The sequence below is a fragment of the Myotis nattereri genome (assembly GCF_964212035.1).
Source record: "Myotis nattereri genome assembly, chromosome: X".
Lineage (NCBI taxonomy): Eukaryota > Metazoa > Chordata > Mammalia > Chiroptera > Vespertilionidae > Myotis > Myotis nattereri.
Genome location: NC_138078.1, coordinates 51,380,353 through 51,406,854, shown reverse-complemented (window position 1 = coordinate 51,406,854; position 26,502 = coordinate 51,380,353). Strand labels below are relative to the sequence as shown.

The 26,502-nt window shown below is 41.8% G+C and overlaps 1 protein-coding gene across 4 annotated transcripts in view; it reads right to left on the bottom strand.

The window, feature by feature from the left end:
• Window positions 1-26,502, bottom strand: part of DLG3 (discs large MAGUK scaffold protein 3) — a 56,425-nt gene that overhangs the window by 17,737 nt on the left and 12,186 nt on the right. For all 4 annotated transcript variants that reach the window (XM_081080847.1, XM_081080848.1, XM_081080849.1 and 1 more), the window contains one exon: window positions 6,816-6,930. In XM_081080847.1, coding sequence (XP_080936973.1) covers window positions 6,816-6,930 — 115 coding nt within the window. The remainder of the gene's footprint in view (window positions 1-6,815; window positions 6,931-26,502) is intronic.

Here is a 26,502-nt window from a genome sequence, read left to right as displayed (position 1 = left end):
TTCACAGGGCTGATGCACGTGCTCTGGGGCACTTGGCCTAATCTTCCTTTTAACTGGGACCCCACTGCCTGATGGGAAAGCAGGAATATAATCAGCTCAAAGTAAATAGATTACCAGGCCACAGTCTCTACACTTCTGATCCTAAATTGTGAGGGATGGATATGCAAGATCCAAAGAAATCACAAGTATCAGGCACAGCCTGGTATCTTAGCGAACAGGAATGCCAAGAAAATGGGAACTCTCAAGAAAACTGGTCAGGCAGGTTTCTCAAAGCAAAGTAAACAAGAGCCCTTCAGCCTCAAAGGCCAAGTGGCTACTTCAAATGCACTCAACCACCAAAATGCCCAGCTCTTTGCCTGTGGCTCTAGCTCTCTGCCTGGCCTGGGAGGCTCTGCCTGTCCCCTCATGCCCTCAGCCACTCCTCTGAGGCCCAATGCAAGTCCCACCTTTCTCTGTGACCCTACCCACTACAAATTTCCTTCTTCCAAATTCATACTATATATTTAGCAGTGACCTTTCTATTTTCCATTTATTGCTATTTAACTCTTGCAGTTTTTTAATCTTTTATATTTTATCACCAAAGGAGAAGCCCTCTGAGGACCAAGGCTGCATCTACTGCTCCCAAATGACAGATGAGACCAGACTGAGGTGGGGGGCACAGAACAACCTCCCAGTGTTCTCCCACTGTATTTCCCTCTCATTATCAGCTGGAGTCTAAGACATTGCTTTCTTCCTTTGGTCAGTATTATGGGTTGAATGTGTACCCCCAAAATTCATATGCTGAAGTCCCCAGTCCCTAATGTGATGGTATCAGGAGGTGGGGCGTTTGGGAAGTGATTAGGTTTAGATGAGGTTATGAGGGAGGGGCTCTGATCATGATATTAGTGTCCTAATGAGAAAAGACAGGAATTTTCTCTCTCTCTTCCCCGCCCACCTCCCTCCATTTCCCCCCTCTCTTCACACACATCCAGGAAAGGCCACATGAAGACACAGCAAGAAAATGGCCATCTACAAACCTTACACTGAATCTGCCAGCACCTAGATCTTGGACTTCCTAGCCTCCAGAGCTGCGAGAAATAAATGTCTGTTCTCTAAGCCACCCAGTCTGTGGTATTTTGTTAAAGTGGCCTGAGCTATCCGAGACAGAAAGTACCAGATAATAGGCACATATTACTTGAAAACTGAGCAGCCCTTCTCTTGCCTGCTCAATATAAAATATGCAGAGAGCTATAAAGCAGCAACAACTCAACCCCTGACCTCAGTGTTAATAGTTAAAATTTCCAGCAGCTTCTGAACAATAACCAAAAAGGCCAAACTTGACTACTTAAGTAGACACAAGATGGGTCATCATAAGAGGTGCAAGCACAGCTGACAGCACACCACACCTCTCTGCGCACCCTGAGGAAGGGTCCATGGACAACATGGAAGGACACCTCCTTAGTCTGTCTCAAAGTGTCAGACTTCTGAGGGCAATTCTGAAGTTACAGGGGCACTCAGCTAAGGGGATTCTAAACAGAGGTCTAGGACCGGCATTTAGGGTATATGACTTAGCAACAGGCAGTTCCAGAATCGCTGATAGTGGAAACTTTGCCCTGCCCTCTGGTAGCTGATGTTGTCTGAATCACTCTACATAAATAGCCAGTTTTGCCTCTTCAATGTATTTAGATAATGGGTTGCCTCCCCCTAAAAAGAACTCAAAAGAAGAGATTAAATTATTATCTTTGACATTTAATACATTTCAAAATCATGTACATCTTAAATGGTTATGGCTTTTCCAGATGCATATCACCATCACCCCAAAAATCCTATCTGATAGTGAAGCCTGCCAATATTACCTTGTTGTCATCTTAATCCACTATGGAAACGCATTAATGAGTAACACCAAGTCAGCCTCCCCCAAGCACCACCTTGGGCTAAAGCACAGGGTAGTTGCACAAGTCATGTCTGCTTGTTGACAAGCAGCATTCTCTAGCTGCCTTTGATGATCGAGCCAATATTTCTGACATTATTTCTTGACTCGAGACTACAGATGCCCCAACATGATTTCCTTCCCAGAGTGGAAAGAAGACTGGGATGGCAGATGGCCAGCCGGGATTCCCAAAATGCCTGATGCTGTCCTGTGGCTGCAAAAATGCAGGCACGCTAGCCAGAACAGACTTTCAAAAGCTATTTCTACAAATGTACTACCAAGCCTTTTGGCAACCTTTGGAGTACAAGGTCTTTCATTCATTCCTTCTATAGATAAATTAAAAAAATATGAGTATAGAATTTGGAAGTCCCTGGAAGTCCCTGAGTTAAATACATAGCCACCCTGCTGCTGAGCAAGAGGCTCAAGAGAGGCAGATTTCTGCGGGCTTTTCCAGTGTGGAAGGTAAATTCACCAAAGGCCCTACACTGTGCAGAAAGAGGGGCTCTGCTCATCTGCCTGTATCATTTAAGAGATGATCCTAGTATGGTAAAGGGTAGGAAAGGCCTTTCCATTAAGTTACTAGTGACTTTAAAACCGAGTTTTGTTTTGCAAACACCATTATCTCTCCTTCTTCCTCCTTCTCCCTGCTTCCCAAATCCTGTCTCCCCTGTGGTTCATACAGAGCTACAGCTCCCTAAGCTTTCACCTGTCTCAGTGCAGGGTGTTACTTGCATCAAAACAGATTTGCAACCCCATACACACCAGAGGAAGATGGAGACTAAGGGGAAGGGAAGGCAGGAGAAACATATCACAAGGGTTTGAAACAACAGCAAGAAGAATGAGGTGAAACCCCACCTGAAAAGAGTTCCTTCACTTAAATCACTTGCGGCTCAGTGCCTTCCATATAGACAGCAAGCTGCTGGAGGGCAGGAACCACAGCTGCTGCCTCCTTGAATCTATCCCCACAACCAGGCCCATATTCTTAGCCCTGTGCTTTATTTACTACTTTCCATGCAGTAAGAGCTAAAGAAAGTGTAATAGTTTGAGTGAAACAAATAAATGTCTCTTGTGACACACAAGTGGTCATTCCTGAGTATCCTGATTGCTTGTTAAAAACATACATTTCCCCAAACTGGTGAATCCAATTGACAGAGAGGAGCCTGTGAATCTGTACTTTCACTAGCATGACAGCTGATTCCTAGCAGTTTGGGAAATGCTGGGAGAACTACCCTCTGTAGTCTGAACAACCAGGGGCAAATTCCAGTTTGGGAACTTCTTGGCTGTCTAACTCGGAGCATCGTTGATTGGCTGCCTCTGCATGCTCCCCACTGGGGATTGACCCTGCAACCTGGGCATGTGCCCTGACCGGGAATCGAACCGTGACCCCCTGGTTCATAGGTCGACCACTGAGTCACGCTGGCCGGGCTTGGCTAACTGGAATCTCAGTTTTCTCATCTGAAAAATGAGAATAATGATGTCTATTTTGTAACATCATTAAAAAGATTTTAAAAGCAATTTCAAGAGAATAACAAAGGTCCTGATGTGTAGTGGGTTTTTTCTAAAGGTCCGTTCCCCTTTATCCAGAAAACACTAGGGAACTACTGAAAGCTTCTGAGCAGATCATGTCCAGATTGTTGCCTTACCTTCAAGTCCCTCTGGGACACCCAGGCAAATGGCTGCCTAGCCTATTCCACAACACCTCCAGTGACAAAAGATCAAACTTACTATCTCTGGAAGCAGACCATTCATTGGCAGACAACTTTAATCATTAGCAATTTCTTCCTCTTGTTGAGCTGAGATCTGCCTTGGGTGACAGAACAAATTTAATTCCTTTTCCACATGATAGGCTGATGCAATTAACCTAGATAAGGTAAGTGAGGAGTAGTGGGGTGGGGGGTCCATTTTGAACACCCTGCACTGGGAGGGCCAGTTCAGGCCTATGCCCGGCAAGTAGTTGCTATGCATGTCTGCAGTTCAGTAAAGAGATCCGGGGCATCACTTACACAATGACATGATTTGAAGTTGTGAAATACTTTGTAATACTTTAAGTAATAAAACAAAATTTTTTAAAAAAAGAAAGTAAATGACATTGCCATTTAGGGACAGAGGTAATGAACAGGATTGAGGAATGCTCAGCGAGGTAGGAAGAGAGCCTTTAAAGAAAAAAAACAGCCCTAACCGGTTTGGCTCAGTGGCTAGAGCGTCGGCCTGCAGACTCAAGGGTCCCAGGTTTGATTCCAGTCAAGGGCATGTACCTTGGTTGTGGGCACATACCTAGTAGGGAGTGTGCAGGAAGCAGCTGATCGATGTTTCTCCTCATCAATGTTTCTAACTCTCTATCCCTCTCCCTTCCTCTCTGTAAAAAAAATCAATAAAATATATTTAAAAAAGAAAAAAACAAACAAGTAAGCCATGGAAACAAATGTGGTGAAGAAGAAGAAGGCAGAGGATCAGTAAACCAGTCACTGAATTTGACGACTAAGCGGTCACCACTGCTTCCTGACAGACCTGGGCATCTGCTCCGCTGGAGCTGCTGGGATCACAACACCAAACTGAAAAGCAGATGCACACTTCCCCTCCTACTGAAAGAGAGGTAATTTGGAGAAATAGCAGCAGCAAGGACAGATGACTCTAACACTTCCCAACCTGCATGGTAAGACGGGTTTCTCCAAATAAGGCTTTCATGCTCCCTCCTATCTACTGGAGAAACTGCCTAGTAAGTCTGTCCTGGAGATTAATCACAGAGAAGAATCCTATTTTTCTTTTTAATTCTGCACTTGCTCAACTTCCTGAAACATTTTTTTTTTTTACATAATACTACCAACCTCTCCAGGAACTAGTGTTTCCTAGCACAGAATTGGGCAAATAAATGTGGGAAACAGAAGGAGAGAGACAAGATGAGAGTTTAAGGGACAACTGCTATCAAGGGAATTTTTTTCTTTTAAGAATGGATGAAAGTTGAATATGTTTACATGTGGAAGAAAGGGAACCAAGTGTAGAGTGAAAGGCTCAAAACAAGCACAAAAGGAAATAGAGCAAGCTTGGCTCCAGGAGAGGGGTTAGCTTAGCGAAGGACCTCAGGTCACTGCTTCAGCCAGGAAACATTATTTTTTAATTAAATCTAGTGATCACAAATGTTCACTATCCTAAACCATATTTGCTTTGCTCAGATGATACAATGTTATCAAGATAAGGTTAAGGACAGATTATGTAAACTGGATAAACTGCTTAGCTAGAACCAGAGTGCATCTCCACCCTCCTCCCCAGAGTTTTCCTGGCTGGGGCCAGAAAAGAGGGCTCCAGGTCTTCCAGGTTGGGAGCTAATGCCCCACTGCTCCTGCTCAGGCAGGGCGAGCTCTAGCACAAGATAGACAGAGAGGGAAAATCTAAAAATAAAGCTCTCTGAAAAAACTGTCTTGCCTAAAGAGTAGCTTCCCACGCACTCTGTAGTGCCACATCTGTGGGGGCTGAAAGCACAGAACGGAACAATCCTGACCAAGTCACGTAAGTACTACCCTTTAGCGGGGGGCGGGAAGGGGGCCACAGTGCATTGCTGATCCTCCCCATCAGTGCCCCAGTGTCAGGAGACTGAAAAGATCACGGTGACTGCTCCAGCCTTCCTGCTCTCCTCCTTTCTCAGCGGGAGGTGAGCACAGCACATGTGAAGAAAGCTGCTCCACAAGGAGTGGAATTAAGTGCTTATTTTAGAAAAGAACCATTAAGGGGTTAGTGGGCTTCAGGCTCAAAGTGGGGCTCCCTCTGCCCCACTCCTAGCAGTAGGGTCACAGATAAATGACCAACTGAAGAAAAAAAAAATCAACTACCCTGAAAAGAGCTGCAATTAGCTTTTCTGTCAGTTGGCTATCTTCATTTCCAATCCCAAGCACAGAACAGTTGTCATGTTGCCGGGCAACTAGCATATGCAACCTCACCTCCTAACCTCCCAGCTGGTATCAGAGGCCACTAGAAAAAGTTCAACCCAAGAGGTTTATACAACCCCATATGTAAGTATTAAACACCCAGGGAGGGAGGAAGGAGGCAGCCGGCTCAGGGGAGTAATCCCACCATCTCTTTCTCTAAGGAGTTTAACCTTGGAGAGATACAACATATTTGCACCAACTATTGGAGTTTTGCCAAGAAGCCCAGGCAGGAAGAAGGAAATTAATTCTACCAGGAGGCCATAGTGTTCATTTAGCAGTCCAACTCCCCAGGAGGTTTGTACTTTGACCTGACAAAGTATGACAATATGCCTTGAGGGTCAGAAGCTCAACCTTGGACAATATCTTGGAATAATTTTCAGCAGCAATACACACAAAGCTGCACATCCACCCGCCCTTCCTGGGGAATGCACACCATCCTGCCCCATGTCCCATGACTCAGATACAGCAGACCAGTGCAGCAGGGAGCAAGCAAACACAATTAAAAAAAAGAAAAAAAGAATGCAACAACCTCTCAGTTCCTTGGTCTCTTAAAAGAGACCCTGGACCAGAACACAGTGGTAGTTGATACGCTCAGATATAAAGCCTGGGGTGTATTATGCACATGTGAAAGGGAGAAGGGATGCAAAGTTTCCCCCTCAAATCACAAATTATAAGCAAAATACTTTGAACATACCAGTGCTATTTGAATGCTGACTAGCAACAATCACCCAATAGCCCTTTCTGATTGGCACACACTAAAAAGTTCCCATACTGAGTCATTCATGAACAAAAAAAAAGAAGCCAAGCCAGCTCCTGACCCGGAGGAGATAGTACTGGCCAGAAAGTACACAATCTGAGCATAGAGTTGGAAGTGTTGTTGTAGTGCTGGGAGTACACACTCCCTACCCCACTAGGTAAACAAGGGCTGGGTTGGACCAGACTCCCCTTGTGTAGCACAAGGCCTACGGCTTGGAAGTGGGACTCACCTGACATATAAGGACCTCTTCTCACTTGTTCGGAGGGACCCAGACCCAGAGCTCATGCTGCTGTTCATCATTTGTTCTCGCAAGTCATGTATCTTCGATTCAAAGCGACTGTACTCTGTCAGGAAGACAAGGAAAAGGGCAGGAAAAAAATGAAGCCAAGGAGAGGCACTGAACCTGCACGCCCGTGGCCCGAGCCAGAGGACACTTGGCTTCATGCAGCCAGAGCCAGCCCAGTCAATCTTTGCCTGGATAGGCAGAGTCCCTCCTCCAGGCACAAAAAGGCAGACTCCCCTCCACCCTACACACTCATAGAAGGAAAGAACACACCCGGAAAAGGAGTAACATTTTGATGTATCAAATGGAAAAGGTTTTTATCTGCCTTGAAATCCTTAAATGAAAACTGGAAGGAGGTTCCAGTGTGGCTTTCATAAATCTTTAGAGCAGGCGCTAAGGCCCAAGGAGAGCAGATGGAAAAGAATTTCCCAAAAAGAGGACTGCAGGGAACAGATGGCCATGAGAGCAGGGTGGAGGGGCTGGAAAGGACCCGAGGCCATTAAATTATTGTTAGGCAAGGGAGCCGATTTGTTTCTAGGTGTCTTTTTTGAGGGGGAATACTGGAACCCTGTGCCAAAGTAAAAACAAACAAACCTCACAATCAGATAAGGAGATCACAAAGCTCCCCTGAGTTATCTCCATTTTAACAAACAGGGTCTTTGGCCTCAGTATCAATTAAACATTAAAACAAATTCTCTAGTTATTTCCCATTTAACAAACAGGGGCTTTGGCTTCAGTATCAATTAAACATTAAAACTAAATTCACTCAATCCTAGAAGTCTGCTAATACCTCCCTCCTCCAAAATCACCTAGTCAGTAGGATCATAAATACAGGCCCAGCTTGGAGGACTGCTGACACCATCTTAACCACTGAACCACCTTATCACTCTGTGAAAGTAACTATAGGTTTACACCAAATTTAAGAAAACCTGATTAGGAAAACTATAGCCATTATAACTTTATTATAAAAGGCTTTTTTATATGACTGCCTTACTGTGACATTTTCCTAATACATTTAAATCATGATACTCATTGCACACACACAATTCCACAACATTTTTCAAGTCTTTAATTGCTACATGAAATGGATATATATAAAGCACAGGCTGTGGAAATGGTAGAAAACAGGCATGCTTCATTATGACCAGCTGAATTTAAAAGAAGTCAAAATTTATTCTAGGGATTGAAGGTGGGGAATTGCTCTAAAACATAAACACATTTCCGGGGGGTGGAGGGGGAAAATTCCACAAAAGCATTTTCATGCACCATGGAGTGCTGGCAAGAAGCACCCCCATGTAGTCTTTGTGACTGTACCTGCAGAAAACAAAACACCTGTTCCAACACCTGACACCCCACTTCCCTCAGCAAAGCAACCTGACCTTCAGCTAGGTATAAAGCAGTGGTTCTCAACCTTCCTAATGCCGTGACCCTTTAATACAGTTCCTCATGTTGTGGTGACCCCCAACCATAAAATTATTTTCGTTGTTACTTCATAACTGTAATTTTGCTATTGTTATGAATCGTAATGTAAATATCTGATACGTAGGATGTATTTTCATTGTTACAAACTGAACATAATTAAAGCATAGTGATTAAGCACAAAAACAATATGTAATTATATATGTGTTTTCTGATGGTCTTAGGCGACCCCTGTGAAAGGGTCGTTCGACCCCCAAAGGGATCGCGACCCACAGGTTGAGAACCGCTGGTATAAAGGGAAATGTTAAAAAGCCTAAAGGGGAGGGAATGGGGTTTTAACTCTCAAAGTAATCTCTTCTCAACAGTTTCTTTTTGTTCACACTGATACCAATGAAGCCAACTGCTTAGGTTCATGTGCTTTCATTCATCATGCACTGGTGTTATAGTGATTTGTCCTCATTACCTACTCCGGTCCCTGAAATCCTACAGGAAGTAGTTAAATCACTGACTCACCCATTAAATGCTGTGTGGGGGGGAGAGAAACATCAGCAGGACAATGTCCCTGTTCTGAGGATTACCTGGTAACACATTAATTTCAATGAGGCATCCCAATCTAAAGGTAGAGGGTGGTGACTGATCTGTCATAGAATCCCTGGACTGCCCAAGAGCGCAGCAGCAGGACTGTATACCTCTAGAGCCGCCTGAGCACTGGCCCCATCCCACGGTTTGGCCCTCCATCCTGGCCCTCTCTAGTTGGCTCCTTTCTGGCTGTGCTTCTCACTGATGGTCTAAGAGGAGAACCGGGTGAGACAAAGAGATTTCTGACAAGGCAGCCCTTTCTTGAGGAAGATAAGTAAAAGGCAGAAATATGCCTTGAACCCAGAAAAAAATACACCAAACCTATCCTTAAGCCGTTTTCCCTCTCTCACAACTTGTTTATATATTCCCTTCTTTGGAATTGACTTGCCTGCTGAACTCCAACTTAGCAGCAGGTCATGGCAGTTGCTTAGTAACTACATTACTTAAAAAATCCTTTAAAAAAAAGCAACAACCACCAAACCACCATTTCCTCAAAGCTCCTACTCCAAGGTTGATAATACTGGGCCAGAGGGCCCACTTAAAATAGACTACAGAAAGAGAACAAGGCTATTGCTTTAAGGAATCCACTTTCTGTTTTCTACTTGCTACTAAGCTTTCAAGTCTATTAAATTGTGTTTTATTCATTTTTTCCTATTCAGGTGATCCCCTTGAGTTTCAGATGGTCTCGGCTTTTATTTGTAGAGTTATCTAACGTCTAGTAGGCACAGAGTAGCCTCTGAATAAATGACTGTTGGGTAAATGAGCAAATTAGAAAACTGCCCAAGTCGACACTTCTGTTCTCAAACTAATAAACATAATGGTTTATTTAACTGATGGCTGCCAGCTTCACTGAGGGCTTGGAAAGGTAGTTAAGAAGTATTCCCATTTACTTCCTTACCAGGGTTAACTGTTGGGAGCAATTGGGATGTTTTCTAAACATCCTTCTGAGATGTTAATAACCCACAGTGGGCATCTGATTAAGAGAGTTTGTTTATAATAAAGGGAAAAAAACAATTCTAACATAAAAAACTGTTTAAAATAGTCTTTAGATAGTACCTCATCTTAATATTTAGAGCAGGGGTCCCCAAACTACGGCCCGCGGGCCACATGCAAATACAAATATTGTATTTGTTCCCGTTTTGTTTTTTTACTTCAAAATAAGATATGTGCAGCGTGCATAGGAATTTGTTCATAGTTTTTTTTAAACTATAGTCTGGCCCTCCAACGGTCTGAGGGACAGTGAACTGGCCCCCTGTTTAAAAAGTTTGAGGACCCCTGATTTAGAGGCACCATTTCCAAGAACAGAAGCTTCACTTAAAAATTATCTGAATTTCACCTGGCCAGTGTGGCTCAGTGGCTGAGTGTCAACCCATGAACCAGGAGGTCAAGGTTTGATTCCCAGTCAGGGCACGTGCCTGGGTTGCTGGCTCCTTCCCAGCAGGGGGCATGTGGGAGGGAGCCGATGGAAGATTCTCTCTCATCATGGATGTTTCTATCTCTCTCTCCCTCTCCCTTCCTCTTTGAAATCAATAACAGCATATTAAAAAAAATCATTTGAATTCAGCCTGGCCAGGTGGCTCAGCTGGTTGGAGCTGGGTCCAGTACACCAAAAAGGTTGCAGTTTGATTCCTTGGTCAGGGCATATGCTTGGGTTGTGGGTTGGATCCACAGTCAGGACGCATATGGGAGGCAACTGATCAATGTTTCTCTTACATTGATCTCTCTCTCTCTCTCTCTCTCTCTCTCTCTCTCTCTCCTCCCCCTCCTTCCCCCTCCCCCCCTTTCTTTTTTTTTATTGCTTAAAGTATTATAAAGGGTATTACATATGTGTCCATTATTTTCCCCCCGCCCTAGACAGTCCCCTAGCCTCCCCTAACCCCCAGTGACTTATGTCTATTGGTTATGCTTATATGCATGCATACAAGTCCTTTGGTTGATCTCTTACCCCCCTCCCTCCTGCACCCCACCCCTCCCCGGCCTTCCCGCTGCAGTTTGACAATCTGTTTGAGGCAGCTCTGCCTCTGTATCTATTATTGTTCAAAAGTTTATAATGGTCTCTATTATCTATGAATGAGTGAGATCATGTGGTATTTTTCCTTCATTGACTGGCTTATGTCACTTAGCATAATGCTCTCCATTTCCATCCACGCTGTTGCAAAAGGCAAGAGTTCCTTTTTGTTTTACTGCAGCATAGTATTCCATTGTGTAGATGTACCACAGTTTTCTAATCCACTCATCTGCTGATGGGCACTTAGGCTGTTTCCAAATCTTAGCTATGGTGAATTACAACCAAACCAGCAATGCAAGAGATAAAGAAGGCCCCTCTCTTTCCCTCTCTCCCTCTTCCTCTCCCTTTTCCTTCCTACCTTCCTTTCTTCCACTCTCTCTAAAAATCAATGGAAAACATATCCTCAGGTGAGGATTTAAAAAAATCATCTGAATTCTAAGGCCTCACAATTTGCCAAGGTGTGAAAGTCACTGCCAAGGAAGCCCACCAGACCAGCCTCAACTCAAAGGGCCCACTTCAAATATGGTACTTTAAAACAACACTTATTACTAAAATCTCGACTACTTAACTGTGTTTTATTCATTTTTCCCATTCAGATGAACCCAATCATTTGTGACCCACAAAGATGTCCATGGTGAATCATCGCATCCCTCATCCCCTTTGCTTATCACAGAGAATGAGAGGGAGGGGGCACAATTAGTGGTCATTTCCCCAAACACAGGGTTTCTCACTGACCAACTGGGGTGCCTCTTGGACTCTACCACAGACACTGACTCAAAACTTACTGAGCAGGCTCAGGAATCTGCATTTTTACCAAGCATTAATAGTTATTAAATATGGTGATTCTGATGCCCAATAAAGCTTGAAACTGCTGGTCTTGACTTACAAAATTGAGTTTTGTTGTATTCAGAGAAAAGATAAGTACATTGTGTCTCAAAAGGTAGGACAAGAGGGTTGCCCTACCCTCTCAAAAAAAAAAACAAAAAACACACAACCCTGACAATATAATTGCAAATCCCACAGGAAAGGAAAGTGCTAAACAGGCCTCTGTCCAATGTGCCTGCAAAGAAAGTTAATGAGTTTACAATTTTTTAATTATAAAAGTAGCACATGATTTTTACAAATCTTTAACTTTTTTCTTTAGAAACTCCTGTATCATTTCCCCATCCCACTACCCAGAAGTAATGAGTTAGTATTTTTCGTATGCATCCTTCCAGACTTACTTCCATATATAGTTGGACTTGAACAATACAGGTTTGAACTGCACAGGTCCACTTGTACAGTTTTTTCAATGAATACTATATGTGTGTTTTGTCTTCCTTATGATTTCTTAATAACCTTTACTCTAGTTTACTTTATTGTAAGAATGCAGTATATAAAACATATAACATACAAAACATGTGTTCATTGACTATTTATGTTATCAGTAAGGCTATTAGTTAAGTTTGGTGAGAGTCAAAAGTTATATGTCCCTAACCCCTGCATTGTTCAAGGGTCAACATGTACCTATTTTTTTCTATACTCTGATATGTCATGGAAACCCATCCATGTCAGTACATAGATATTTACCTCATTCTTTTCAACAGCTGCATAGTATTTATTCCATATTGTGGATAGACCATAATTTATTCAATCATATCCCAACTGACACACATTTAAATTGTTTACAATTTTTTTATATTACTAACAATGCTGCACTATATATTTCTGAGTATTATCATAGCATGGATTCCTAGAAGTGAAACTGCAGGGTCAAATTATATTCACATGAAAATATTTGATTGGCCTTACCACATTGAACCCCAATATTCTGTAACCTTTATGACTGGAAGTGAGGATAAACTGCTATTCTAAAACTTCCAGTACTCTTGAACACAACTTGTTTATTCCTACCTGTTATTACCTTCTCCTAGAATTTCTGAGGAAGTGGAGGCAGAATTTACCTTTGAGGACAGATTGATCTATTGTTTGGGGAAAAACACTCTAATGAGCCTTCTAGTTATGACAAAGTCAAGTCAAGATTGTATTCTGGAGTAGACAAAGACAAAGAGGAGCCTCAAATGTTCTCTCTGCATAAGCACAGAAAAGGTCCTTCTGTGGGTGGAGTTGCTGGTTCAAAGGGCTTGTCCTAACACGTAACTCCATCTTCCTCCAGAAATATCTACTTCTAGATCTGACCACTCTGCCTCCCCCTACTTGATAACCTCAGGCCAAACCTCCCTGTTACTGTAAATGACACTTTCTTCTATCTCCCACCCCGCTTCGCTGGGCACAATGGGCACAACAAGTGTTTCTTCAAGTTTTGCTGCATTGCATCCTAATTGCTTCCTCAATCCATCTATTTCTAACTTTATCTCCTTGCCTTCATGTTGATTTTGCCTCTTCATTTTCCTTCTTGCCTTGATCTAAGTAACATTGTGTCATCTCTTCTCTGGACCACTGCTGTACTACCCGAACTGGGCTTCTGCCCCCAGGCTCTTCAAATTCCAGTACAGCTTAGATTCTTATTTGGAAAGCCTTCCTAAAACTTCAACGTGTAGCCTCCCTGTTCAAGTATCTATAATAACAGCAACTGAAGTATTTTACTTTAATATCTCAACTAAACTTTTAAAGATGGCTACAACCATCCTCCCCTCACTCCCAGCCTTTGTATCCCATCTCTCATTACACAGATCCTCTTGTGAGCTAGCCTGGCTGGAACTCTTTTTTTTTTTTTTCTGACTGAAACTCTTGATGTGGTAATTCCTACCTGTTACTACCTTCTCCTAGAATTTTCTCCCCTGCCTGACACTGAACCACCTTTTTCATCCTAGAAGTTTTATTCATTCATTTATTTATTCAAACATTTACTGAATGTCCACTGTGTGCCAGGCACTGTGAGAATTGCTGGATATATAATGGTAATCAAAATAGTTCCTAGAAATTACAATCATGAAACAAACAACTCTTTAATTACAATCTATAATAATAAAAGTGTAATATGCTAATCAGACGAAGCCAGGGCTGCGAGGGAAGCCTGGGTCCCGGGTGCCAGAGGGAAGCCGGTGTTGGCAGCTGGGGGAAGGAAGGCCTACTCTTGCATGAATTTCATGCATCGGGCCTTTAGTTTTAATTATAACTGTGACAAATGCTATGAAGAAAATGCTAAGAGAGAAACTAACAGAGTGGCCTAACCTACTGTGGAGTGGCGAGGGGTGGGGGGGAGGGGGCCTTGAAGGAGATGTTAACAAAGGTTTCCCTGAGGAAGTTACATTTAAGCTGACCCTTTGAGGATGAGGAGTTAGCAAGGGGAAGAGGGGTGGATAAAAGCACAGTGAGGGTACAAAATATTTGGATCATCCTATCTAATAAAAGAGAAACATGGTAATTAGTGTACGACCGCTACCCTTCCCATTGGCTAATCAGGGCGATATGCAAATTAACTGCCAGACAAGATGGCAGCCGGCAGCCAGGCAGCTTGAAACTAACATGAGGCTTGCTTGCTTCAGTGACGGAGGAAACCAACATTCCCCACCTACCTTGCCGGCCTCTGAACCTGCAGTTTGAAACACTGTAACAAATACAGAAGCTAAACAAAACCCCAGAAACCTGCTTTCAGAGAGCCGGGATCTCAGAGCTGGAGTTATACATTGTTTCGATTAAAGAACACAAACAAACCAGATACCTGCTTTCAGCAGCAGAGGCCTCAGAGCTGGAGCTAGAGCTAAAGCTGACCCAGAATAAATAAAAAAGAAAAAAAGGAGCAGTTGGGAGCTTCAGCCCTCAGCCCCTCACCCAGACTGGCCAGGCACCCCAGTGGGGACCCCCACCCTGAAGGGTGTGTGACCAGCTGCAAACAGCCATCATCCCCTCACCCAGGCTGGCCAGGCACCCCAGTGGGATCAGCGGCGCCGAGAGGCCTCCCGCCACCGGGATCAGCGTGACGGGGCAGCGCCAAAACCCCCTGATCGCCCTGAGGCTGTGTGTGTGACAGGGGGCAGGGCCACAACCTCCCTATTGGCCCTGCTCTGTTCCTGACAGGGGAAGGCGCCCCAACCCCCTGATCAGCCCTGCTCTGTGCCTGATAGGGGGAGCTCCCCAACCCCTGATCACCCTGCGGCTCTGTGTGTGACAGGGTGTGGCGCCCCAACCCCCTGATCAGCCCTGCTGTGTGTGTGACAGGGTGTGGCGCCCCAACCCCCCCAACACACACACACACACACACACACACACACGGGCCCTGCTCTGTGTGTGACGGGGTAGAGCCATAACCTCCCCATCGGCCCTGCCCTGAGTGTGACAGTGGCGGCGCCCCAACCCCCTGATCGGCCCTGCTCTGTGGGTGACAGTGGGGAGCTCCCCAACCCCGATTGGCCCTGCTCTGTGCGTGATAGGGTACGGAGCCCCAACCCCCCTGATGGGCCCTGCTCTGTGAGTGACAGGGGGCAGCGCCCCAACCCCCTGATTGGCCCTGCTCTGTGCGTGACAGGGTACGGAGCCCCAACCCCCCTGATGGGCCCTGCTCTGTGCGTGACAGGGGGCGGTGCCCTAACTCCCCAATCGGCCCTGCTCTGAGCCTGACCAGAGGCTGCACCTAGGGATTGGGCCTGCCCTCTGCCACCTGGGAGCAGGCCTAAGCCAGCAGGTTGTTATCTCCCGAGGGGTCACAGACTGCGAGAGGACACAGGCCGGGCTGAGGGACGCCCACATTCCCCCCCCCCCCCCCCGCGAGTGCACAAATTTTTGTGCACCGGGCCGCTAGTGGGCAAATAAAGGGGATACTGGCTGATCATGCAAGGAAGGTAGGTGGGTGTCAGATCATGCAAGGGATTATGAACTATAGTAAGGATTGTTACTTCTATCCTAAGAAGTCATTGAAAGATTGTAAGTAAAGGAGTGACATGATCAGGGTGGGTGGGTAGGTGTGTGTGTGTCACTTTGGCTATTGTTGGCCAAATAAGTGTGGTGCCTTACATGTAAACTTAAGTTCCTTGACAGCAGAGAACCATGCTTTCTCTTTCTGTCTGGGCCCTATAGCCCCCAAAATAAGTAACCCCTGCTTTTACTGCATCCAAACCAGCTAGCTCCCTAGCCTCTACTCAAGTATGTCCAATGTTTGGAAGCTCTCTATCCTTTAATTATTAGACAACACTATTCAAGAGAAAATTTTGGGGCTCTTTGGCCAGCTGATCCTAATTTTGGTATCTAAAGCAACATAAAACATGATCGGTTCTCTTTTTCATAACAGTGTGAAGAAATAGTTTAAAGAAGGTTAAAGGACTAAGAAAGCCTGGAGCAGGTTCTAAGACTACTGAATAAGATTGACTAAAAAGTAAAGTGTTAACAGGAGAAGGGGAGGGGGCAAGATTATAAGAGTTTGAGATAGAACCACTGAAGTTTAAATAGGAAAGTGATACAATTAGAACTATGTTTGGGGGAAGATTATTCTGAGAATGTAATGGAGGACAGAGATGAAGAAAATAGAGACTAGGAACCGATTCTACTACAGACAATGACTTCAGATGCCTGACATAGTATTGGAGCAACTGAGAATAGAAAGAAGAGACAAAAATCAAGAAATACATTAGATCTAGAAAGAGACAAAATTTTATATCTGATTGGATATAGGGTGAAAAAGACTAAAAGCAACTTCTAAGGTTTTTCCTAAAAGACCAGGAAAAGGCAGGATAACATCAGTCATAATACAGAATGGCCATCATGCTCTAGCTGGTTTGGCTCATTGGATAGACCGTCAGGCGCGGACTGAAGGGTCCTGGGTTCACAGGAGACAACCAATCGATGTGTCTCTCTCACATTGATGTTTCTCTCTGTTTCTCCCTCTCCCTTCACCACTCTCTCTAAAAATCAATGGAAAAATATCCTCAGGTGAGGATTAACCAGAATTGCCATCATATCCTCAAAATAAGTTATCTCTTCTCCAGACTAAATATTCCTACTTCCTTAATCAATCTTCATCTAACATGGTTTCCAGATCCTCTACTACCTCATCCTTTTAAAATCTAGTGCCCAGCATTTGTGGTGATGTCATTTCCTTTACAAAACTATTAGCTCCTTGATGTGGTTTTTGTTTCTTTCTCAAAGGTTAGCATGGCACGCCTGTTGGGTCAATAAACTTTTATTGACTCTGTTAACTTGCTATAAAGATCCTACAGGAAAAACCTGGACACTACAATTCTCAAGTTCTGCTTCATCATGAACTAATGTAAGAAAAAATAATAAAAAACTTCCTCCTTCCATCCACCCCCAAAATGCTAAAAACTGACGAACAAAAAAACACAAACCACTTGATAGCCTAATAACATATCAAAAGGGCCTGAAACTACAATGTCCACTAATAAAAACTGGACACTCACCCAGGCCGGTGTGGCTCAGTGGTTGAGCATCGACCTATGAACCTGGAGGTCGCGGTTCAATTACCGGTCAGCACACATACCTAGGTTGTGGGCTCGAGCCCCAGTATGGGGCATGCAGAAGGCAGGTGGTCAATGATTCTCTCTCATCATTGATGTTTCTATCTCTCCCTCTCCCTTCCTCTCTCAAATTAATAAAAAAAAAAAACTGGGCACTCATCCAAGCCTCCAAATCCATCTCCACTCTCAGATCTATCTACCTTCCTAATGATAGAAAAAACTGTCTCCTCAGAATTAAAAGTGACACTTCTCGGTCATTTTTGACAAAGATGAAAGAGACTCAGGCTCTCAACCCATATAAAGTTTATTTGGTCCTATTTAATTCTGGGTAGGAAAATGTTGTAGAGATAAGAAACAAATGGTAGCAACAAAGGGTATGTATTCTGTATGCTATACAGATTACCAATGATTTGAATAAAGATTTAAAAAAGGGAAATGCTACACAATAAAATGAAACTATGCTTACCAAATTTGGAAATGACAATGAAGCTGAGGAGACAACTGGATCACAAAATTCAGACACAGATTGTGACAGGGAAACAATGGGAAAACACAAATAAAAATAAAGTAAAAAAAGAGAGATCTAATTTCTTGACCTTGAGTCCCCACACAAATACTAAGTAGGGAAGACAAGCCTGAATAATAGCACATCTGGGTTGGCTTATAAACTCAAAAGAAGTCAATAGTTGCCCAAAGACTCATTTGTTCTCACAGAAGTGCAGGTGTTCTAATCTCAAAACCCATACAGCCCTCATTTGCCATTGCTGAGCTGCCCTGAACTCAAAGGAATCAACCACTGTGAAAATGTATACAGAACTCTGGTGGAAATGAAGTGACAATCTCATGAGAGAGTCACAGATTTTGATGAGTATGAATTATGTTTAAGGTTTCTATAGTTCCTTTTGGAGTGCAAACCCTCAGGATGTGTTTGAATTACAAGCATCTGTCCCAACAGTATAGCTCAGGTTTTCAAAAGAAATGGAGATGAAAGAAAAATGAGTCCATCGAGAAGATACCTGCCAGTGTGGAGATATGTATATGAATCACCAAATAGCACAACATTTCTAAAAATCACAAACTTATCTATATAAAAAGAATATGAAGTGTATCACTTGGGTTAGTTTCTAATTATGGGACCCACAATTTAAAGACTCTGACACATCTAAAACTGGACAATTTCTAAGTTCCATAAGGTATCAAACCTAGGACTACTTTAATTTAAAAAATGTTTTAATCCTCACCGACAATATTTTTTCCATTGATTTTTAGAGAGAGTGGAAGGGAGGAGGAGGAGAAAGAAAGAGAAACATCAATGTGAGAGAGACACATCAATTGGTTGCTTCCTGCACATTCTGGGATCAAACCTGCAACTGAGGTATTTGCCCTTGGATCCTCTAACCACTGAGCAAAAACTGGCCAGAGCTAACTTAATTTTTTAAAATATGATCTAGAAGAGGGAAATCCTCACATCTGCAAATAATCCTAAGCTCTTTGGGTCAAAAAATACCAAATCAATGAGCATAAATTGCAAAAAAAAAAAAAAACAACCCAAAAACATTTCTAAAGGCTATGTGAGAGGGCAGAGGCGTGACAAACAGGGCTCAATATGGGCAAATACTGCTTGAAGAAAAATAATGTCAGCTTTACTTTTAGAACAATGGGCTTGGAATTCTGACTGACCCAGAACAGAAACCTCAGTGTCATTGTTCTGGTCCCTGCACTGTCACAATGTGCTTCCTCAGCCATACACACATAGCCTGGGTTCTGGATAGCACCCTGATACTGGGAATGAAACAGAAAACAAGACATGCCAGATTAGCATGCCATAAAAGATTCCAGTTTATTCCTATTGGGGAGATATTTATGTCCCCCCAAGAGCTCAGTGAGGATGTGGGAAGAACTACTGAGCAAAAATACTATAGTATATACAGATTTCATTATACTCAGCCACCTGGTCTGAAATAAATAGAATGAAAAATGCTTTGATCTCATATCAAGCTAAAAAAAAGTTATCCACAGGACTTGCTATTGGTTCTTCTCACCAATTCCAGATCACCAAGCAGATCAGGGTAAAAGCCTCAAATAGGGCCTTTTCTCTATTTCAAAGGAATTTCATATAGCATATTCATATGCAAGATTAACAAACCATTTAGCATCTTTAACCCCAAGACAAAACAGCTCATTCAGAAAACATTGGAATGAAGACAGAATTATACCTTTCTCTGCTCTCAAGATAGTGGGTACTCTTATTCCTAACAATCATTTTCATTTAACAGAGATGCCACAATATAGTGACTGAAACATCTTATGACTAAGCTTGCTAACTTGAGTTAACGTAATTTCTATGTTTTATCACATCAGTTGAAAGTCTAGATTCAAATGTTCTTCACAGTAGTCACTCCAATAGGATCATATATTATCTGACAATCTTTATTGGGCTATCAACTGAATCTCCTTTGAGTAAAGTTTCATGGAAGGAACCCAGAAAATGGGTCCTAGAGAAAGAAAAGACTCTTCTTGTTATTTGTCCAAATATCTGTGGTCATTTTTCAGTAACTGACAATCTCAGAGTAAAATATTACAGAACAGAAAAAGAAACACAAAATCCAAATTGTGTGTGTGTGTGTGTGTGTGTGTGTGTGTGTCTGTGTGTTATAAAGGTGACACTTCAAAACAGTAGGAAAAGGAAATATTTAATAAATGTTACTGAGGTGATTCATTAAACATTTGGAGCAAAAATAAGATAGTATCCTACCTTATATCATAAATAAACTCCAGGCAGGTAAAGCTTTTAAATGCAAAATAAAAGCATTAAATAACTAGCATAAAACAAAGACAGATATTTATTTGCTCCCACAGTAGGGCAGGCCCTTCCAAACCTATGGGCAGAGGCATAATACACAAAAGAAAACAATGAGAGATTTGGCTACATAAAAACATTTTTTAAAGCAAACTACAAACTGGGAAAAATCTTTTCAGTATATTTGACCAAGAGTTAATATTCTAACTGCATTAAAACTTTTACACATCAATTAGAACTGATGAACAGTCCAGCTGGTGTGGCTCAGTGGTTGAGCGTCGACCTATGAACCAGGAGGTTGTGGCTCGATTCCCAGTCAGGGCACATGCCCAGGTTGCAGGCTCAATCTCCAGTGTGGGGTATGCAGGAGGCAGCCAATCAATGATTCTCTCTCATCATTGATCTCTCTCTCTCTTTCTCTCTCCTTCCTCTATGAAATCAACAAAAATATATTTAATACAAAATAACTGATGAACACACCATAACAGGGAAACAGGGAAAGGACATAATCAGGCAATTTACAAAAAAATCACCAATGACATATACACACTTACAAACACACACAAATGTTCAATTTTATTATTAAACAAAGAAATACAAATTAAAATACAAATTAAATAACATTTTTACCTATCAAATTTGTAAAGATTTTAAAAAAGAATGCTCCATGTTAACAAGAATCTCAAAATATACACTGTTGGTGGAAGTGGAGAATAATTTAACAAATATATCAAAAGCCTTAAACACCCTGGCTGGTGTGGCTCAGTTGGTTGGGCATTGTTGCTCTCCTTCCCCCCGCCCCCCACTCCTAGTCAGGGCACATGGCCGGGTGGCCGGGTTACAGGCTCAATCCCCAGTACAGGAGGCAGCCTATCGATGTTTGGCTTTCACCTCAATGTTTCTTTCTCTCCCCCTCCCTCCCTCTCTCTCCTTCTTTCTCTAAAAATTAATAAAAAAAAAATTTAAGTCTTAAACATGTTTATACCCTTTGACCCAAAAATTCCACTCCAAAGAATTCATTCTGAGCAAGCAGTCACAAAAAGCCTCATACAAGAACATCCATCAAAGAGTTATTTAAGATTTTTAAAAAATGGAAATGCCTAAATGTCCACCAATAAGGGAAGTTATATGAATTATGACACAACAATGCAATATTACATAACTATTAAAAACCATGTTTTAAAATATATTTTTATTGATTTCAGAAAGGAAGGGAAAGATAGAAACATCAATGATGAGAGAGAATCATTGATTGGCTGCCTCCTGCATGCACCCCACTGGTGATCAAGCCCGAAATCAGGGCATGTGCCCTGACCAGGAATCGAACCATGACCTCCAGATTCACAGGTTGACGCTCAACCACTGAGCTGCACTGGCCAGGCTTAAAAAACCATTTTAATTGTGGCATATGTTAAGTTAAAAAAAAAAAAGGAGCCCTAGCTGGTTTGGCTCAGTGGATAGAGCGTCAGCCTGCAGATTGAAGGGTCCCTGGTTTGATTCCAGTCAAGGGCACAAGCCCAGGTTGTGGGCTTGATCCCCATTAGGGGGTGTGCAGGAGGCAGCCGATCAATGATTCTCTCTCATCATTGATGTTTCTCTCTCCCTCTCCCTCTCCCTTCCTCTCTGAAATCAATAAAAATATTTTTAAAAAGGAATATAAAACTGTTTAAATACAATGATCCTAATCTTGATGATATACTATACAAATTTGGCAGAAAATTTAAGTCTTATACATAGTGGTTATTTCTGGAGATTATTACAGGTGATTTGAATTTTTTTTTACTGTGTATTTTTCTGTATTTTCCAATTTTATACAAATCTAAATGTAATACTTTTCTATCCAGGGGTAAATAAATACAACTTGAGGGGAGTAGGGAGGCAAAATGAACAAGATAGGTCATGGACAAAGCTAGGACACACATGTACTAGAAACTCCCCTCCACACTGTTCCTGGATCATTCAGCATTTTCTTCTAGGATTGAGCATTCAACCAGTTACAGACAAATCCACTTAAATGTATCAACACTATTGTCACCTGGTCAAGAGTGGATCTAAGAAGCCTTGCAGTGCCTTATTGGAATCTAAATATACCACATCTACCATATTTCCCTGATCTACCAGTCCATGAAAGCAATCTGCTCATTCTGACATGATTTGTTTGACCTTGGTGAACCAATACTGGTTCCTGTGCTCACCACTTCTTTTTCTCAGTGTTTACAAATAACTCTTAATAATATAGTCTGGATTTGAAAAATTCTCTTTATCCTTTTTGAAGGACATGTATCCGGATTCCTAATGTACAAATTTAGATAAATTATGTTACTCTTCTTCTATGAGTCTATTAAAATTTTTTATCATTTAATTTTATCAAGTAGAAAAATCCCCAAATCTCTAAGGCCTTTGCTTTTTTAAGATATCTAAATTCAGTGAAAAGCAAACAAAGGTCCATTTCAAGAGGATGAAAGCCTTATCACAGGAAGAAAGGAGACAAGGCCCTATTAAACCAAGACTAGTATTAGTTCAAGATTATGTGATTCAGTAACAGTCTAGGTACAAATAGGAACTTATACACTGAATAAACTGAATTCACAACTCACTTCCACTTATCTAACATAGAATTGTGGAAAAGAGTCCAAAACTTTAAACAAAGCAACAGTGTAAATATAAGGGTAAAGTTTTCAACAAGCAACATATTAGAGTAAAAAGAAATCCCCAAAAGCTCTAACTCAGGGGTCCTCAAACTACTGCCTGCGGGCCACATGCAAATACAAATATTGTATTTGTTCCCGTTTTGTTTTTTTACTTCAAAATAAGATATGTGCAGTGTGCATAGGAATTTGTTCATAGTTTTTTTTAAACTATAGTCCGGCCCTCCAACGGTCTGAGGGACAGTGAACTGACCCCCTGTTTAAAAAGTTTGAGGACCCCTGCTCTAACTAAATAAGAAATAACTCATTCTCCTGGTCATACATTATTCTAACCATTCAGGAGAAACAATGTTTTGCAGACACCAAAGCTCCTATGATTTTGCCTCAAACCACCTAACAAGGACAAGAAAGCATCTGTGGCACTAGGTTCAGAAATCATTGTCAACTCTAGCTACCATGTCCTTGGGCTACATGGAAGACACAAAAGGCCAGCTCACCCACTTATATGAAGTTCAGTCCCAGGAGGCAAAACTGGACAAAAGGTTAATTTTTTTCTCTTCTAAGTTTAAAAAACAGAGTGGGCCTAAAACAGTGCAGCCACTTTGGGAAAAAGTCCAACAGTTTGAAAATGTTGTTACCTCATGACTCAGCAATTCCACTCCTAGGTATATATACCCAAAGGAATTGAAAACATATGACCACACAAAAACTTGCCCATGAATGCTCATAGAAGCAGTATTCACAATATTCAAAAGGTGAAAACAACCCTAAAGTCCAACAACAGATGAATGGATAAACAAAATGTGGTGTATCCATAGCATGGAGTATTATTTAGCCTTAAAAATGAATGAAGTACTGGCACATTCAAAACAGTATTCCAAGTGAAGGAAACCAGATACAAAAGATCACGTTGTAGGATTCCAATTATATGAACCATCCAGAAAAATGTAACTTTATAGAAACAAAAGATTAGTGGTTGCTTCGGGCTAGGGGAGGGGAGGGATTGGGAGGAGATGGAGGAGTGACTGCTAATGGGACAGGGTTTCTTTTTAGGGTGAGAAAAATGTTCTAAAATTGACTGTGGAGCTAGATGCACCACTCTAAACAATCTAAAAACCATTGAATTGTACACTTTAAATGGGTGAGTTGTAAGGTATGTGAATAAGCTGTTTTTAAAAAACAAAAAAAGGTGAGCTTTATCATTTTTATCAGGTAAGCATTTATAGCTAAAGTCATCTATCTACACCCAATCTTTAAGCCCCTCCAGCACAGTGTTAACAGTAAAACGTCCCTTATCCTCTTGGTCCCTCTAATCACCTGAATAATAACATAGTTGGCCTGCTCTGGGCTCAAGTCAATTTGGAAACTATGAGAATCAAATTAGGGGACCAAGCAAAACAAAATTGAATGACAAACAATAAGCACATAAAAAGATGCTCAACATCTTAGCCATCAGGGAAATGCAAGTAAAAACCACAATGAGATATCACCTCACACCCACCAGGATGGCTATAATAAAAAAGACTGTCATTGACAAGGAAGGGTTGGTGAGGATGTGGACAAACTGGAAACCTCACACTGCTGGTAGGAATGTGAAATGGTGCAACCTCTGTGGAAAACAGCCTGGCCATTCCTCAATAGGTTAAATATAGAGTTGCCATATGATTATATATATATATATATATATATATATATATATATATCCAGGAGAAATGAAAACAAATGTCCATGCAGAAACTTGCATACAGATGTTCATAAGAAGCATTATTCATAATACTCCAAAAGTGAGAAAAAGACAAATGCTCATCAACTGATGATGGATAGACAAATGTGATATATCCATATAACAGAATATTATTCAGCTATAAAAAGAAATGAAGTATTAATCCATGCTACAACATGGATAAACCTTGAAAACACTATGTTAAGTGAAAGAAGTCAGTCACAAAGACCATACAGGGTGGGACAAAAGCAGTTTTACAGTTGTCTGTATGGAAAATAATACAATCATTAATAAATAATACAAGAATAAATTATGTTTCCCATACTCACAACTGTAAATCTACTTTTGCCCACCCCTGCATATTATACAAAATGTCCAGAATAGGCAAATCCATAGAGACAGGAAGTAGATTAGTGGTTGCTTAGTGCTGAGGGGGGATGGGAGGGTGACACTTAAATGGTGCAGTTTCTTTTTGGGGTGGTGGAAATGTTCTAAAATTGATTGTGGTGACGGTTGCACAATTCTATAAACATTCTAAACACCACCAAATTGCACCCTTAATGAGTGAATTATAAGGTCATAACAAATGAGTGACAAATACAATTCCATTTCACTTGAAGAAATTAGAAATGCCTACTTACTACATTAACATTCTTAAGCCTGCACACTCTGCCATTAAGTCAAGCAAACCAACTCCCAATTTTTGGCTCCTTCTCTGGTTCCCCCCACAGTATTATGCTGTGATAGTCTTCCTAATCCCACTTTCCTTTTGAAGGAGAAGGGGGTCTCCCTCAGGCTTCTGGTAGCCCCTCTACCTCCAGGTTACTTCTTCCTTTGGTGCAGGAGTTGGTAGCCATCAAGACTAAAACGCTGACATTTGGGAGTTGGTTTTACTCCATTTGCTAACAGCCTCTGGCACCTCAAGAGTCTCAGAGCAGTATCTTTTGCTATGTCCAGATGTATTTAGATAGATAGAGGGGGAGGCTCACAGCTTCTCTGCTATGGTGGGTGGTAGTTGTGACCTAGTAGCAAAAGCCTGGGACCCAAAGTTCTCAGAAAACCTGACTTCAATTTTTGATTCTGCCCCTTACTGACCGTGTGGCCTTGAGCAAGTCTCTCAACCTCTCTAAGCTTCATTTTCCTCATCTGTAAAATGGGGATTATACTGTCTATCCCACAGGGATATCCAAAATGCTCACAAAGCCATCTGGAACATAGAGATACTCAATAATTCAATTCAACAAAACACGAGCCATGCTCTGGACTAGGTGCTGGGGATACAGATAAATACAGTACCAGCTGCCTTCAAATTGTTCAGTATAGAAACACTGTTAACAGGCATTCATTTTCTTCCTTCCTCACATTAGCCTTCTTTTAGGACGGCAACAGACAGTTCAAGACTTTATTCTTTGCCTTTATAAACTTTCACCTCAGTGCTCCCAAGAGAGATCTCACTGATAGGGTAGCAGCTATGTTTACATCCTTGACGGTTAATTAGTTATGGGGAAATATCCCTTTTATACTTTCAAGTTATTATGAACACTGATTCTTAACTCTTCCAGGCCTTACCTGAAGATGTTTCCACGGTGAAAGTGTGCTTATTCAGCACTTTAAAATAAATATAGAAAACTCTCATTCTCTCTTACTCCCTGTTAACCCCAGCCTTTCTGGATTTATATTCCAGTTGAAAAGATTGGTCACAAAGAATCAGTTCCCAGTTTAACTAACTTGGTGACCAATTTCTGGCTCACCTCCTGATTTAGGGTTCAGGTTCTACTCTATAAACAAAGGGCTTTCCAGAAAAACACTAGTTCAGTTTATAAACAGAGGCTATCACCAAGTAACTAGAGGAGAAAATGCAGGAGATAGTTTCTAAATCAAAATGTATTAACATGAATCCCATCCTTCCCTTGGTGGAGCAATTCCACAAGTCACAGAAAAATATTTTTCATTTTAGAATAGATTGGAAAAGAGCCTTTGCCAAGAGCCAGTTGTTTAAATTTTCAATTTGAATTTAAAGCAGGATTATACATGCCCAAGAACATC